Genomic DNA, 15,336 nt, shown 5'->3' on the forward strand with positions numbered 1-15,336 from the left:
GATCAAATCTCTTCATGATTTCTAAGACTCACTTGTTTTCATCTCTCCTTCGTGTCGGTTTTGTCTTGCTGCTCTCCTCCTTCCGACCAGTGTTCGTGCTCTCGCCGCTGTCTCTCTCGCTCGTGCCGTTCAGCTTGGATACCCTCCAGTCGATCGAGTGCTCAAACTTTTGTCCATCTCTTTCCGCAAGGATCCCTCCAAAAAGGTCCTCCTCTGCTCTGCTCTGCTCTGCTCTGCTCTGCTCTGCTCTGCTCTGCGCGTTCCTTCCATGCGTTTCCTTTCCTTTGTCTTCCCTTCCCTTCCGTTCCCTTCACTTCACTTCCCTTTCATGTTATGACTCAAGAACATTTCAGGTCAAGCGCGCAGTCATCGAAGCACTGCACATCGTGGATGCTGCGCTATCTAGTGCACCAGTGCCGATGGAGGGGCAAAGGACGGCGAAGGAGGAGGTGGAGGTAACGGTAAACGGAGAAGCGAGTGTTGGTGAGGTATGATTGAGGGTGGGAAGGTCCTGACAAGGGGCAGGTGAAGAGACAGCAGGAGGTAAGGGTGGTAGTGATGCAGGTGAGTTGAGGGGGTTCAGGTTGAGCTTGTGGGGGCATGATAGCATGGCTGCAGGCTACATGGGTGATGGGGAACGGCTGAGGGCCCTAGAGGCGACGAGGCAGGTGCTGCGGAGGAGGAGAGAGAAAGAGAACGTGCGAGGGCAGGACCAGCAGTAAAGGCGAGGGCGGGAGGCACATTGACGTAAACGAATAGGCTAAATCATAGAGTGAAGGGGAAACAATAAACAGCAAGACGACTGGATTAGTACAGACAAGAACAAGAACAATGGTATCGGAAGCAAGATCTGAAGCAGGCACAAGCTATCATAGAAGCAATTCACTTACTGTCAAGAACTAAGACGAGCTCGGTATTCAGCAGCTCAAGATCTTCCTAGCTACTGTGGCATGCTGCTTGAACAATGAGGCAAACATCTGCTTGAGTTGTTTCTTTCTCTGGTAAGGATCACCTGTTGACATGTTAGCTAAGAAGAACATCAAAGTGCCGATGAAAAATAACAGGAACACGGAACAACAGAGAAATTTGTAGCAACAATCGAAAAAGAAGCATTGAAATTCAGAAATGAAGCAGCAAACAAGGCTTGACTGATTCCAGATTACAAACATGAACCTGATCAAAACGAACACTCCAAGAGAAACATCAGGAGAAGGAGAACAGACAAGTCACCTCCGTTGCTCCAAATCTTGTGAGAGCTGAGTTCCAAAGCTTCTTGCACATCAGACTTACTGATGCTTTCAACCTAAAGGTGATGATTAGAGAAGATAAAAGAAGAAAAAAATAGTTGGAGAAAGAACAAAAGAATAAGGCAAGAAAAGATGCTCAAATCAAGCAGGACAAACAATAGGGTAACAATGCATAGAGCAGAGGTAGAGTGATAGATACAGAAAGAGAAAAACTGATGAGAAGAAGATAACAAAGTTGCAATGTTGACAAGGAAAATGGAGGGGGGGGGGGGGGTAAGAGCTGGTAGCGGCAGGTCATACTTGTTCTTCCAACTTCCTCTTTTTCAACTGAGAAGGATCGTTCTCCTTACAATCTGACAAAACTTGGTCTGCGCCTTCATTCTGTGAAGCTACGGTCAAATCAGCATCAGGGTTGATCTATCACTCACCTCGTCCTCGTCCTCTTCCTCTTCCTCGGGTTCGATGATGAAGATCTTGCCTTTGGCTAGGCACTTGCACTGTTTGTAGAGACTTGACTTGACCTTGAGCCTTAGCTTGAGGGAATCAGTGTCCTACTTCAATGTCAACTGACCAAAAACACTTTTTCCCTCCCAGCCCCTCCTTCGTCCCCTTGACGTCCCGCCTCTCTCGCTTCCTCTTCATCTTCTCCCCTTTGCTCATCAAGACTTTGTACCTTCTTTTCTGGGTCGGTCAAAGGATCGCACTCCTTAATCTCAACAAACTTGGCTATCGTTGCCAGTCGTTTCATCTGCTGTTTGCAAATCTTGAACCTAGAACAAACATGTGAGCAATATTAGTTTGTTGTTCAGAAACACGGTAAACAATCTTTCTCTTGTGTTCTCCTACAAATCATGCTATCTTTCTTAAGCGACACTAAACGTACATGCCCGACCCACACTTTCCCCTCATGAATTCTCATCCAGATATCATTGCAACTTCTCACCTTCGAACCATCTCATGGATCGGAGGGTTCGGAAGCGCGAGTTTGTGCAGACAGTCTGCCTCCTTGAGCGTCTTTGCGTCAGTTACATCTCGGAGAGCCTACTCCATCCGTCACTCCCCTGCCCTCGTCGAGCACACGAAGCGAACCTGGAAGTCTTCCGAAGGGTCTTCAACGCTTACATCAAGAATGCTGTCATCATTCCTTGCAAACGAGTAGAATGCATTCTACAAACATGAAGGAAAAAGGTCAACAGGCGATTGTGACTGGGGTTGTGATGATCAAACTCACCAGCAGCTTTGACCCGTATCCTTGTCTATGAAAGGGAGGGAGGACAACGACCTGGCTGTCTACATGTCAGAAAGCAAGACAAGCTGACAGCAAACACAAGTCTTGGGTTCAATCAACAAACTAATCAGATGTTAAGGTCACTGTATTCACCTGATTCGCATCCGATACTTGTCGAGTTTTTGTGTTTCTCTGTCGTAAACCCAATACTTGTACCTGCACAACAAAGAGTACATTAGAAAATGCCTTGCTCAACCAGAGCAGTCCATTCCATCACTACAATCAGAGCTAGTTGCTCTTGACCTGCTTTAAATTGCACCTCATTTCCTCCAAAACAGTCTCTCTGCCTACTTCCGTGCTCACTGAAATCAGCACCCTCGATTTGTACTTACGCTGTAAGAAATCCGATGAGTATGAATTTCGTACTTCCATTCTTTGTAACTTTCTTGTACAGGGTGAAGATCTATTTGCCAATCTCAGCTGGCGATCAAATCACGCATCACAATCGTCTCACATTCCATCGTTCATCGGGTACTTCAATACATCCTGCCGTCTCAATACACCACATTGCCTGCTTGCTCCTTCAGCGTTTGACTGGCTGGTTGCAAGACACGCACCAAGCTCTGCAATCCCTTCACATACGGAACCACTTCGTCTTTGTCTGCGATGAAATGCAAAATCGAAACCTCCTCTGTATCACTCAGCTTCTCGTTGAAGATTTCACTCCCGTAGGGAGTAAACTCTGCTTTTGCATCCTTTTCAACCTTGTCAATGTTGTTGTCTTTCAAGTCATGAGGCATTCTTGACTCGACAGAGTCAAGAACCTGCACGTGTTCTCACTATCCAGCGCATCGTCACACCTTTCTTTCTCTTCTCCCACCGCCCCCCCACCCCCCCCCACACACACACTTTCGCTCTCATTTCCTTTCTTCCCTTTCGAACTCACGTTTGTCCTGTTCAAGCCAAACTGCCGCAATTGTTTCATATCAACAGGCCCATCATGTTTGAAGTCAACAGACGAAGACAGTGTGTTAGCAGCATAATTAACCACGACCTTGGGCTCGTCTGTCAAGAAGCATTCAACATCAAAACACTTCAAAAACTCTCTCACGGTATCCGATAATGAGCTCCTCGTGTATTCTCTCTTCTGCTCCTGGCTGCTCATTGAAGAAGACCTGATGCGTGAACAAAGGATTGAACTCGATCGCCGACCCCTCGTCGTCTCCAACGATCATTTTGATCTTCGTCACCTCGTTCGCCCAGCACGAGTAAGGAACATCCTCCTCCTCTGACTCTCCATCGTCATCAACGTCCTCGGCCTCCTCTCTCTCGATGGTAACCGACTCCTCGACCTTCTCTGCGAATCTCGCTCTCTTATTCTTCTCCTTGTCGCACAGCTTCACGTTTTCAGCTGGAACCTGCATTCGATTCCCGTCGTCCAGCTTGACTATCCATTTTTCTCCTTGTTTCCCGGAGATCTTTCCAACACAACCATTGAACTGCCAGCATGTCAGCCACCAACGACCAGTGCAGCATCGAACCACTAGCTCATACGCTCTTCACTCTCGTCCCTATCGTCACCCGGCTCCCCTTTCTTCACCGCTCTCACTTGTAAGCATACATTCCAGAGTCTTTTCGTGATTCTGTTTTCCTTCACTTCTATCACCCCAGTGCATTACCATACCCTAGCTCTCGTACAACCTTTCCTTCTTTGCACCGCCCTCATCATCCTACTCCTCTTGCTTATCGCTCCCTCCCTCCACCTTCTCGCCCCCCTCCCCCCGCTCTCCTTCTTTGTCTTCCTCCTCCTCCTCCTCCTCCTCCTCCTCCTCCTCCTCCTCCTCCTCCTTCTCCTCCTCCTCCTCCTCTGCCTCCTCCTCCTCACCTCTGCTGCCATCGTCAGGCCCTGCAGCGTTACCCGGGCACCTTCCTTGAGCCCCTGCATTTCCCGCCTTCGGCGTGCTTTACTCAACTCTTTGACTTTTAGTCAAACTTCGGATTGAGTAAAAGATCAGACCCAATGCAAGGATACACAACAAGCCATGCAGTGGGAGAGAGTGGACGGGGGAAGGAGGAGGGTAGTGAGGATTAGAACGGAGAGGATAAACAGGAGCAGGAGACGCAGAAGCAGGAGCAGAGGCAAGATCAAGGGGGCGAGTACTGGAGCAGATCCAAACAGGAGGAGAAGAACCAGGAAGGGTTTATGGTCAAATCAATCCTTACTCGCTCTCAGAACAATGGGTCATCTTCCAGTCGTCATCACTTAGAAGACGTCAGTCACGTTACAGCTGTGCATGGCCAACAAGAGACATTGCAATCAGAGCCACCACATCAAGATCCATTCTATGAGCATCAATCACATCAACCATTCCCGCAAAGAGGCTCGGCATCCAGCGTTAAGAGAAGCACCGAGAAGAACAGGTATGTTGGCAACAGCGCGGCGAAGATGAAGATAAATCGCTGGATCTGCCATCAGCATGTAGAGCTGCTACACAAGAAGAGAAGTAGCCCGTGGGTGTTCATACTAGAGGCAGAAACCTGCTCGACTATTGAAACCTTGGTAGATTGTCAGTGCGCCAGCAACAGTATTGTGATCGCCAACCCAAACGACCGCGTGCGAGGGGCGATACAGAGTTTGTTTCCGGAAGTGCATTCTTTTGCCATGACGTCGCACGAGTTCTTTTCTGCGCTTGAAGATCAGCGTCAAGAGAAAGAGAGTCTGCAGATGCGGGGTTGGGGAGGAAGCTTCGGGTTGATATGGCTGGATTACTGCGGGACTTTCTCGTCCATCGCAGGGAGGAAACGGCAGAAAGACGTTCTCACCATCTTCAAGCTGGGGCTCATCTGCAATGACAGCCATGACGGTATGCTTGTTCTGACGCTCTCGTTACGAGGGAGCCCACAGAATTATCAGCACGACGTCGTTGACTCGGTTGTCGCTTTTGTCTGCCATGCTGCGGATGCAAATGATGTGATTGCAAGCCATGTGGGTACATGCTCGTATAAAGTCTCTTGTCAGATGTACACGCTATCATTCTATGCAAGAAAGAAGCCTCTCAGTGCTATTCAAGTTGATGTCCCATCGGAAATTGAAGGCTCAATCTTGGCGATACGGCCCGAGGAGGATCGGCAGATCTGTTTTTTCCCTGGGAGTTGGAAGATGCTTTCAACCAAAGACAAGCTGCTTCCGGCAGGCTCTGCAATGCTAAGCACATCAAGCATTGTTTGCAAGCTTGTCAGGAAAATTCTGAAACGCTCAGTGAATGCTTGCATACAAGAGAGCAAACTCTTCTATATGACAACGAACTTGTGCAAGAGTGGTGATGAGTATGTAAGAGCGATACACCTTCTGGTTGGCGATCCAGTTGATGTAAGCCTTGCAACACGGCTGTTACGTTCCCTTCCCCATGATGTCGAAGAGCGCGTCTTGCTTGCGAATAAGGAGTTCCATGAGACGATCAGTCAAGCTATGACTGAAAAAGGTCAGGGGTCCTGTCTTGGCGATAACAAGTTCGACTTTATTTGGCTAGGGTATGAGAGCTACAAATCTTTCTCTGCAAGAGACTTGCAGCACTGTTACTCTTGGAGCGACATCAACGACCTCTTCAGTCACGGTTTGCTACGAACTTGCGGGGGGTTAGAGTGTTTGGTTGGAATCTGTATCAACCATGCTTCGAACGGAGAGTGTTGGTCGGGGTCCTGTGTTGACTGGCTTGTCTTTGGATTCCAACTAGTGGCTGCCAAACATGGTTTCGACGCCAGGACTTTGGCAGTAGTTCAGTATTGTGTAGAGTGCCCAAGGCTATCCTGTGTTTTCCTAGTGCAGGAGAGCAAGAAACTTGTCACAAAATCTGAATGCGCTCAAAATGAAATGAGTAAGGTTGGAGCCACCGAGGAAGTGGCAAGTAGACATCTGGAGCAGAAATCTTGTGAATCAGTTTCAGACTACCTTCGTGTGGTCCACGAGTGTGTCGATACGATCAACGACGTTGCTGTTTCAGGCTGGAAAGTTCAGATAGGATGGGATCTAGATCGGGAAAAGGTGTGCGCCCAGTGAGAGAGGATTGCATTGATGGAGCTGCAGGTTCCTGTGAGGTCAAGCTTCAAATACAAGAGAATCAGGTGCATGTTTTCAGTCACTCCCCTTCCCCTATCGCTAACTTCCTTCCTAGCTCGCAAGTGTCCGATCTTGTTGCGGACATTTCTGGTCAAAGGCATCTTGCTACACCCTCTGGCCGCAACGTGTCGATTCTCCTGCATGAGCCAGGGTTCTCCTGCATTCTTCCTGTGCTGCTGCGCATGACTGCTCGGCCGATGCCGATTGCGCCCGACGGTTCAACGTTGGTTGTTGATTGTGTCACGGTAGACAAACTTCAGGTACTTTGTCATGTGATGGTGTACGCGTGACAGCTTCATGTAAGGCCAGGCAAGCACAGCAGACAGCTGGGCAGGTTCATCTCAGGGAGGAAGACGTAGAGAGCATGGACTTGCTGAAGCAGATGCTGCCGTACGATGTACTGATCCTCTGTGAGGAAAGCGGATTCGGGACATGGTCTAAAGTACTTTCGTGACTGATTGCTTTTCTTGAGCCTTACCTTCTCTCTCCAAAAGGTTTGGGAAAGGCTTGTCATTGGCTGGATCACGGCAAAGAGAAATACATCGGCAGTATACGGTCTTGTCATGCTAGCAGAGGCGTCCTGCAAGGTGTCTTCATGTATGTTTCCTTGTAACTGTACTGACTGGGGTGTTCAGCAAGCACCAATTCTTCTTGAGCACAGATTACGGGAGGCGGCAACGAGTGCTGCATTAGGTAGAGAAGACGAACTTGCGTGTTTGTCATGACAAGATCTTGCTAGATTTGCAGCCATATGCTTCTGAGTCCTTCAGCAGTGAAAGCTGCAACTACCACTGGGCGAGCTACCAGGTACCACACAATCATCGTTGCTGGCATCATCTATTAGCTGTTCGGTGGTCAGTGCTCCCGGACTCTCAACGGCAGTGCCGAACCTGACTCGATCCTTGCCAGCTGCGGTGCCATGAGCGACACAAGATGCCATGATTCGCCGGGGTACTTGACTGCCGTTGACGTCCAAGGCCGATGACTCCGAGGGCCCCCGCGTGCTCGTCAGTGACTCAGTGACTTCATGAACTTAGTGTTTGAGCCCGCCGGTGACCCGGTATCAGAGTTAGCCTGGTTTAATCGGTAAAAATCGTATGAAGTCGATTGACCACATGGTTTAATTCAATCAAAAGTTGACAACGATTCCAGCTAGCTAGCTAGTAGTAGTAGGCATGCAGGTTCTTTAACCGCTCCTCCTTCTTCACGCTCCTCCTCTCCCCTCGCTCTCTTCCTCTTCCTCTCTTTCCCCTGCTCTGCTCTGCTCCCCTTACACCAAACTCCTTCCTCAACTCCTAAAAGCGTCTACTTCCTTGATTGCACTGGTTATCTTCCTCCATCGATGACCCTGCTGGATGTCTGCCTCGAAGATTGCGAGGTCGAGCTCTCTTCTGGTGGAGAGAACAAATGTCTGAGAGATATCCTGAACGATCTTGATGGTTGTGCATACTGGAATGCCACTGCACAAGAACATAGCGCGTTCGATCTTTCTCTCTGTGAAGACTTGCTGTTTCAAGGCACGGATTGGGGGAGGTTGTTTGTAGAGAAACATAACGTGTCGTCGAGTATATTAGAACAGCTCGTGTCAGTCTATATGTGGGTGAAATCAGACATACCATCTGTCATGTCTTCCATATTCACCCTGCATGCGTCTGCGTCATCGGAAAGGCTGTTTTTAACTGGAGTGAGATACCTCCAACTGATAGTGAGCTCATTGAAAACATTCTACGACATCTTCGGAGATGAGATCATGTATTGTGGGCCCTGCCATGCTGACTTCGCGGACGATCTTTTCACTGGAGGGAACTTGACTTGTCTGAGAGCAAATGACGTTCGGGTTGTAATGCCAAGAGTTTGTTCAGTCGGCGCCGTCTTCACCTCAGACGGTCCAGGCGCAGGATGCCTTCACGTGAACTGCGAGCACGTGGTCGGGTATAGGATGAGCGTTCTGGACCTTGGTGCGATCTTTGAGGACTCGATTCTTGTGCATCCTCGGCAGGTTTGGAGAGTTTTGTCTCAAGAGAACAAGAAAGACAAGGAAGTTCGCACAACATGGCAGCTGCTGGATGTAAGCGGCAAGGAGGATTTCGTTCAAACTTTGGAGGCACCGTTAGATTTGGATGACTTCACGTTGACTGTGAAAGAAGATTTCTTGGACCCCAGTCACTCCATCGTCGAAGAACAAACGCTCATCCGAAAAGTTTCCTTCATCTCCAAACCAGATTTTCTCAAGTGCACTGGAATCGTCAGCCTCTGTCCCCATGAGAACAGTCTGCACAGCAACCTCGTTCGACATGCCCGTCATCTTTGCAGTCTCAGCCATCAGTCCCTCGCTCCTTATCTTCCCGCGTCAAACTCGTCGGTTATGCTCTGCTCCATCAAAAAACCCTCCGGCGTCTCCCTCCACGAGCTTATAGAGCGCAAGGAGATCAAGACCGAGGAGAGCAAGATAGAAATCTCACATCAGATCAGCGATGGGTTGGCTTACCTGCACGACCAGGAGCTCTCTCACGGATCCCTTGACGCCATGAACGTTATACTGACTTCAACTTCGAGCGTCCAACTCGTCGACTTTGGCTGGTTCAAGGAGTTTTCGCCTGTTGACATCTGCAAAAGAAGTCTTGATAGCGAACATCAGATTCAGAGAAGTCTTGACCTTCGCAACTTGGGGGTTGTGATGCTGGAAATGCTCTCGGGAACGATCTGCGGGGGAAAGAAGCCAGTGAGCCAAGAGAACTTGCGGCTTCTGTTCGACAAGAATGTCGACTGCAAACTCGGGAAACTAGCCCACGATTGCTTCTATGGTATTGAAGGCGCTCGACCTAGTGCAAGGTATGCCGCATGGTTCTTATCGCATCTCAATGGGGAAACCAAGGACGATTCTGTTTGCGAGTCTTCCACGAATATTTGTATCCGCCATCACGCAACTTGCGTTCAATTTACTCTCGAGATCAAGGAACTGATCTTGAAAATGGAAGCCGCTGATGATGAAGAGAGAATATTGTTCACCTTGCAAACGATTCATGGATGGTTTCCTTCCAGCTCTCAGAACGAATACGACAATATGCAGTTGCATGAAAGTTGCAGATGTAAAGTTTTCAAGTGTTTCTATCGCTCTGCGGTAAGTGCAGGACTGATGAACTGGATGCTGAAAGTGATGGAAAGATGCAATCAAAGTGTGTCAGTTTTCACCGAGTGTTGTGCTTGCCTCAAGGTGCTGATGAGGGACGAAACATGTCGCAGATGTTTCCAAAAGGTGAAAGGGCTGAGCATTTCTGCAGTGTCCTTATCAACCTTGGCGTGTGAGGAAGAAGTTATCAGCTCTGCTTGCTCACTCCTCGCAGCTCTACAATCGCATGGGGGGATGAGGGATGACGATGACGTGGAGCAAGAAAAGGATTTTGATGATGGGGCGATCAAGATCTTGTCAACTGTCCTGCAGAACATGAAAGATAGTGACCGCCCTCAAGGTCAGATATGCTCGTTGAGATGTCTTGTGGACCTATCAAGAGACCCTTGGATCGCAAACCAACTTGTCAAAGTGAGCGCAACAGATGCTGCGTTCGAAGTCATGCAATCATCTTGCGATCAGCGTGTTAAGCTCCTAGCTTGCTCCCTTGTCTGCGAGGTCACAAGTCATGTGAGACTGAAAGACTCTGACATGCGAGAGGAGCGAATGAAGACAACTGTCGAGGTGCTGAGGAGAGCCTGTGAGGAGACTGACTGCGAGCTTGCTCGATGCTGCTCCCTTCTCATTGCAAACATTCTCAAATCAAGCAGCAAATCTTTGGGCATGCTGGAGAAGATGGGAGGAATCCCAGTTCTGATAGAGGGATTGGACCTGTTTCCTCATGATCGACAAGTTGCTGAAAACGTGTGTGTATGTCTGCACACTCTTGCGCACAACAACCTGAAGCGAAACATGTTGATCTCTGACCTGCATGGAGTTGCCAAGGTGATCATGTGCATGCAAACGCATTCATCGGACGCAGCAACGATGCTGGCGGGATGTCGCTTGATGGGATCGCTGGCTATGAACAACTACAAGAACAAAGAAGAAATCGCGCGGAGGCGGGGAGTTGAGCTGATCCTCGAAGCGGTCACACTTTCAGTCTGTCATGAGATGTTGGTTGAAGGCTTCAAGTCTCTCTTGTCTATCTGTTGCAACCATCTGCACAACAGTGAGACAATCTTGAACAACATCGGCCGGCTGGTGTCAGCGGCAACAAACTTCAAGCATGAGGAAGCTCTTTGCTCGGCCTTCCTAGAACTTCTTGCCATGGCTAACAAGAGCTCGAAAGGCTCAAGCTCGCTTGAAAGTCAAGATTATATCGGCGAGCTGGTCTGGGGCTTCATGATGGAATTCTCGGGAAACAGAGACATCATCAAGAATGGGATGTCAGTTGTGTCAGCGTTTCCTGCCCCTCCTCTTGTTCATCAGCAAGAAGAGATGCGAACTCGGGTAGTGAACATCGTCGTTGACTGTCTTGTCAAGATGTGGGAGCTCAAAAATGTCAGGCAAGCTTGTTACCACAGCCTTGCAAGCTTTGCAGATGTCGAGATAGAAGAAGAGCTTGATGTTTTGCCGGCCTTTCAACTCGTCCTGACGAGTGTCAGAGAGGAGATAGGGAATGAGAGGAGCAATATCTTACGATGCAAGACCTTGCTCTTTCTCACTCGCTTACTTCCCTTGTATGCGATGGATGACTTCAATCAAGACATCATGGAGACATTCTCTGAATGCCTTCAAACTTACCAAGGAGACATCTCCACAATCGTTGTGCTGTTGGATTGTTGCATTCGATTCATCTGCAAGGTCAAGTACTCGCAAGATCTCAACCGGCACATCAAAGAAATTGTCAAGTTGACACGGCAGCATCTTTCAGACTCTCCGACTCTCCAGTCGAGACTCTGCGAACTCTTTCAGCATGTCAGCAAGGCCGAGGCTGTCGATGAGGAATGCGACTCGGCCATGTCAGAAGTGATTGAAGGATTGTCGTCTCCCAACCAAAGCAAGATTTTGAACCTCATTGCATCGTCACCGGACAAGTTCTCTAGCAAGACGCTTCAACGAGCCGTCAGCTTCATCTACCATCACATCTCATCTGAAGACAACTCCGAGGAGCGCGTTTGTCAATGTATAGACGACCTGCGCAGGATCTTTCAAACAGTCAAAGCTGATAAGTCATACACGTTCAAGACAAGCACAAGCTTCATGTCTTCTCTAGTGCATGTCCTCAAGTCCAAGACTGTGAGCGTGGAGAACAGAATTCTCACCTCCCATATGATCATGTTGCTCGTCCAAGACCAGTCAGAGAACTGCATGTTGTTCGCGGAGCAAGATGGTATCACAGCAGTTCTCACCATGTTGGACGAGGTGGAGGACGAAACTTCAGAGAACGTCTCACTGACCGCCAACGTCTGCGCCATTCTCACGTGCTTGGCTGACGTATCCCTCAAACTTCGTGTCTGGATCACCAACGAGGATGCGGTCAGGCGACTGCTGCGCCTCGTATCTCAACCGCAAGACAGGCTTGAGATTGTCTGCCGTGTCGTTGCCTCGCTCAACAAGCTTTGCGAAAACAATCTGCAGGGTATCGAACAACTTGCAAGCCAGGACGGTGCAGGCATTTTCATGAATCTCCTCCAACAGCAGAAGAGCAACGCTGCTATTGTTGAGGCCTCTCTGCAGATACTAGACAAGCTGTTCTCAAAGTCATACAAGGATCGAACAAACAAGACCATCTCGCACGTGTTTGCAGCAATGTGGTTACATGAGAATTCAGAGGAAATCCAGTATCATGGTTGCACCATCCTGTTTCACATCGTGCAGAGCAAAGTCATCAAGGACTTGTCGCAACAGCTACCAAACCTTGTGTCAGTCATCAAGTCAAGTTTGTTGTATCACTTCACGGCGAAAAACTCTCGAAGTGCAGCTCAGCTCTTGCACGAGTTGTACAAGCAACTGCCGTCAAGTTCCACCCTTGTTCTTGATGAGAGACTGGCCAAACAAGTCATCAGTGCGCTAGAGGCGTTCGGATCAGATCACGAGGTCGTAGATGTCGTTGTGAAGCTACTTCATAGATCGCTCTTGTGCTACAGGGACTCGCCAATTTCTCGAGAGGCTGTGAAGCAAAGTGTGATCACAACTCTGTCGAACATGATGAGTTTACATCAAGACAATGAAGACTTGCAGACAACGTTTCTGCGACTATTTCATGCTGTCTTGCTTGACAACAAGTGCATAATATCTGATGACACCATGAAAGATCTTGCCCTTGGTATTCTGCATTCTCTCGAGCTGTTTGAAGCGCCGACGCTGAGAATCTATGCAAGCAGAAGTCTGTCGAGCATCTTGTCAAGAAATGAGAGCATGCAGGCGATGGCGAGAGAGACTAATTTCATCAGCGTCATAACTTCTCTACTTGAAGACTCTGACGAAGAGCATCTTGTTCTTGAATCTGTCTTGATGATGATCGATAGCTTCTCACGAGGCAATGCTGCAAATGCAAACTCACTCTATTCCGCCGGCGTTTCCAAGACCATCTTCAACGTGTTGCTTACGAATCAAGATCCCATGGTCCGTGAGAAGGCGTCGTCGACGCTATCTACTCTTGCTGCTTCACATGATGACAGATCAAAAGATAACTTCACTGATGATGACCTGTTGGCAATCAAGAGCTTTTTTGATGACACCATGGACGCAGTAATATCAGAACCCACGATCATGTCGACATGCAGAATCATCAGCAGCTACGGTCTACATCAGACAGAGAATTTCTGCAATGTACTCATTCATCCCATCTTCAAACAGATCGTCGCCGACTACCTGCAGCCGCAGCGCCGCCAGCGGGGGCTTCTCTTGCTCTGGGGAATATTCTCGGAGATCGACTGCATTCGGAGGATAGAGGAGGAAACGATAGCAGAACTCGTTGACGTGTTGTATCGGATCGTCAAAGACAGAGAAGCTTCAAGCAAGGACGTGCAGATCTCACTTGCGATCTTGGCTGATATTTGTGATAAAAGCAGCAGTTCATCGCAGTGCTTTGCAGCACAAGATGGCATTCAGATATTCTTAGATCTTGTTGAAAGTTCTCAAGATCCAAGTGTTGTGGCATGTGCGTTGAAATTGCTGCATGCCGTGCTATCAAGGGCCGGAGATGAGTTCGTGCGGTGGGATATCTTTATTCATTTCTTCTCCAGCCTCAGGGACAGTATGAAATCAGAAGATGTTCTGGAGCAATTATTGAGAAATTTACATCTTGCACTCAGCAAGGACAACACGTTACTAGAGCGGTTTACAGATCAGCATGGGCTTGACTTGCTTGTTGAAATGATGAAGACTCATTCAACATCTTTCAAGATCCTGCAACTCTGTTTTATTATCTTGTCCATGTTCTGTGATGCAAAGTTCAAGCAGAAGATGGAAGGGCTAGACGTGTTTATTCTCACCTTGCAAGTGATGAGGGTACATGACAAGGAAGTGATCATTCAGACACACTGCTGCAAGCTGGTCGCGTGGTACGCCTGGATGTTTCCTTCCTCTCGCAACCTGGTCGGAGAACGGGAGGGGGTGGAGAGAATCGTTTGTGCAATGCTAGAGTTCGTCGATGATAACAAGCTACAGCTTGCGGCGTGTGATGCCTTGGCGTATCTGACGAAAGAGCAGCACAAGAACGGCGTGACGCTTGCGAGCAAGGGAGGAATGGAGCTCGTGCTAGCTGTCATGAGAGCTTTCTTAAACAACTCAACCATCTTGGAAGTTGCATGTATGATCCTCTCAAATATCGCTCAGATCGCCTTCAAGTATTGCACCTCAATCGTCGAGCTCGGGGCTGTTGAGCTTCTGCTCGAAGCGATGCAAGGCCACCCGGAGAGCTCGAGGCTGCAGGAGCGAGCATGCTTCGTCTTGTGGAGCCTGGCGAGATCTGCAGCCCTCAAGAGATCTATGGACAGCCGCGTCATCATCAGCAGGATAACGTTTGCTCTGGACAACCATCACACAGTACCGACAGTGCTGGAGTACGCATGCTCAGCTCTGGCCGTCTTCATTGATCAGGAAGGCATGCTGTCGGCATTTCAGAATGACGCCGCCACTCATCTCTATCTTGCCATCCAGCATAGCATGGCTGTTGCTCAGGCGCAGCGAGCAGCTTGGCGGCTGGTGCATCTTCTTGCTGTCAAGTACGGAGACAGTGAATTCCTCATGTTGAAGTCGAGAGCGATCCCCCTCGCCCTTGACGTTCTTCTAGTCAACATGGAGACTCTGCAAGTAGTGCAGGATTGTCTGAAAGCCCTGCTGCCACTGGCACAGAAAGTCACATGGCATGCCGAGGACGAGTCTCTGAAGCAGGATGTCATCAGGGTTGTGAATCAGGTGCTGGCACGATACGGGAAACAAGACGAATCAGTCCGTCGCACAAGTAGAAGGATCTTGAAAGAACTAGACAGATCCACAAGGGCTTGTCTGGGTTGTTTTGGTTAACGATGAGGCGGCTGCATGTTGTTACAGTAGATTCGTAGTGATTAGAAGGTGGGTTGAGATCTCACGTTGTAATAAAGATATAAGGGCTTTCGAAACCATCCTGCTCAAGCTTTTCAAGCCTACAGATATTTTCATTTATTTCAGTCACTTCACAAGTTCACGCTCAACGATGCGATGGTAACAGTAAAACTAGTCACGCATACAGTTGTTAAGAGGCTGTTCACAACCTCTCATCACAAACAACCTTCGGCACAGCTCA

At 48.7% G+C, this 15,336-nt stretch overlaps 2 protein-coding genes across 2 annotated transcripts; one reads left to right on the top strand and one right to left on the bottom strand.

Annotated features, from left to right (window-relative positions):
* Positions 1-917: 917 nt before the first annotated feature.
* On the bottom strand, positions 918-3,899 carry GUITHDRAFT_99389 (hypothetical protein; the record flags this gene model as incomplete). Its single annotated transcript, XM_005841659.1, has 14 exons — positions 918-1,012; positions 1,231-1,303; positions 1,598-1,636; positions 1,676-1,798; positions 1,921-2,017; positions 2,191-2,288; positions 2,337-2,414; positions 2,479-2,533; positions 2,629-2,691; positions 2,868-2,938; positions 2,990-3,046; positions 3,093-3,299; positions 3,422-3,540; positions 3,587-3,899. The coding sequence occupies 14 exons, from the start codon at positions 3,897-3,899 to the stop codon at positions 918-920; spliced, it is 1,488 nt and encodes a 495-aa protein (XP_005841716.1).
* An 870-nt stretch (positions 3,900-4,769) lies between these two features.
* GUITHDRAFT_131767 (hypothetical protein) lies at positions 4,770-15,077 on the top strand (the record flags this gene model as incomplete). Its single annotated transcript, XM_005841660.1, has 9 exons — positions 4,770-4,896; positions 5,040-6,517; positions 6,560-6,597; positions 6,648-6,852; positions 7,087-7,179; positions 7,228-7,285; positions 7,332-7,399; positions 7,452-7,543; positions 7,895-15,077. 9 exons carry the CDS (start codon positions 4,770-4,772, stop codon positions 15,075-15,077), a joined length of 9,342 nt encoding a protein of 3,113 aa, XP_005841717.1.
* Between the last annotated feature and the right edge of the window lie 259 nt (positions 15,078-15,336).

This window comes from Guillardia theta (genome assembly GCF_000315625.1).
Source record: "Guillardia theta CCMP2712 unplaced genomic scaffold GUITHscaffold_2, whole genome shotgun sequence".
NCBI classification, from domain to species: Eukaryota; class Cryptophyceae; order Pyrenomonadales; family Geminigeraceae; genus Guillardia; species Guillardia theta.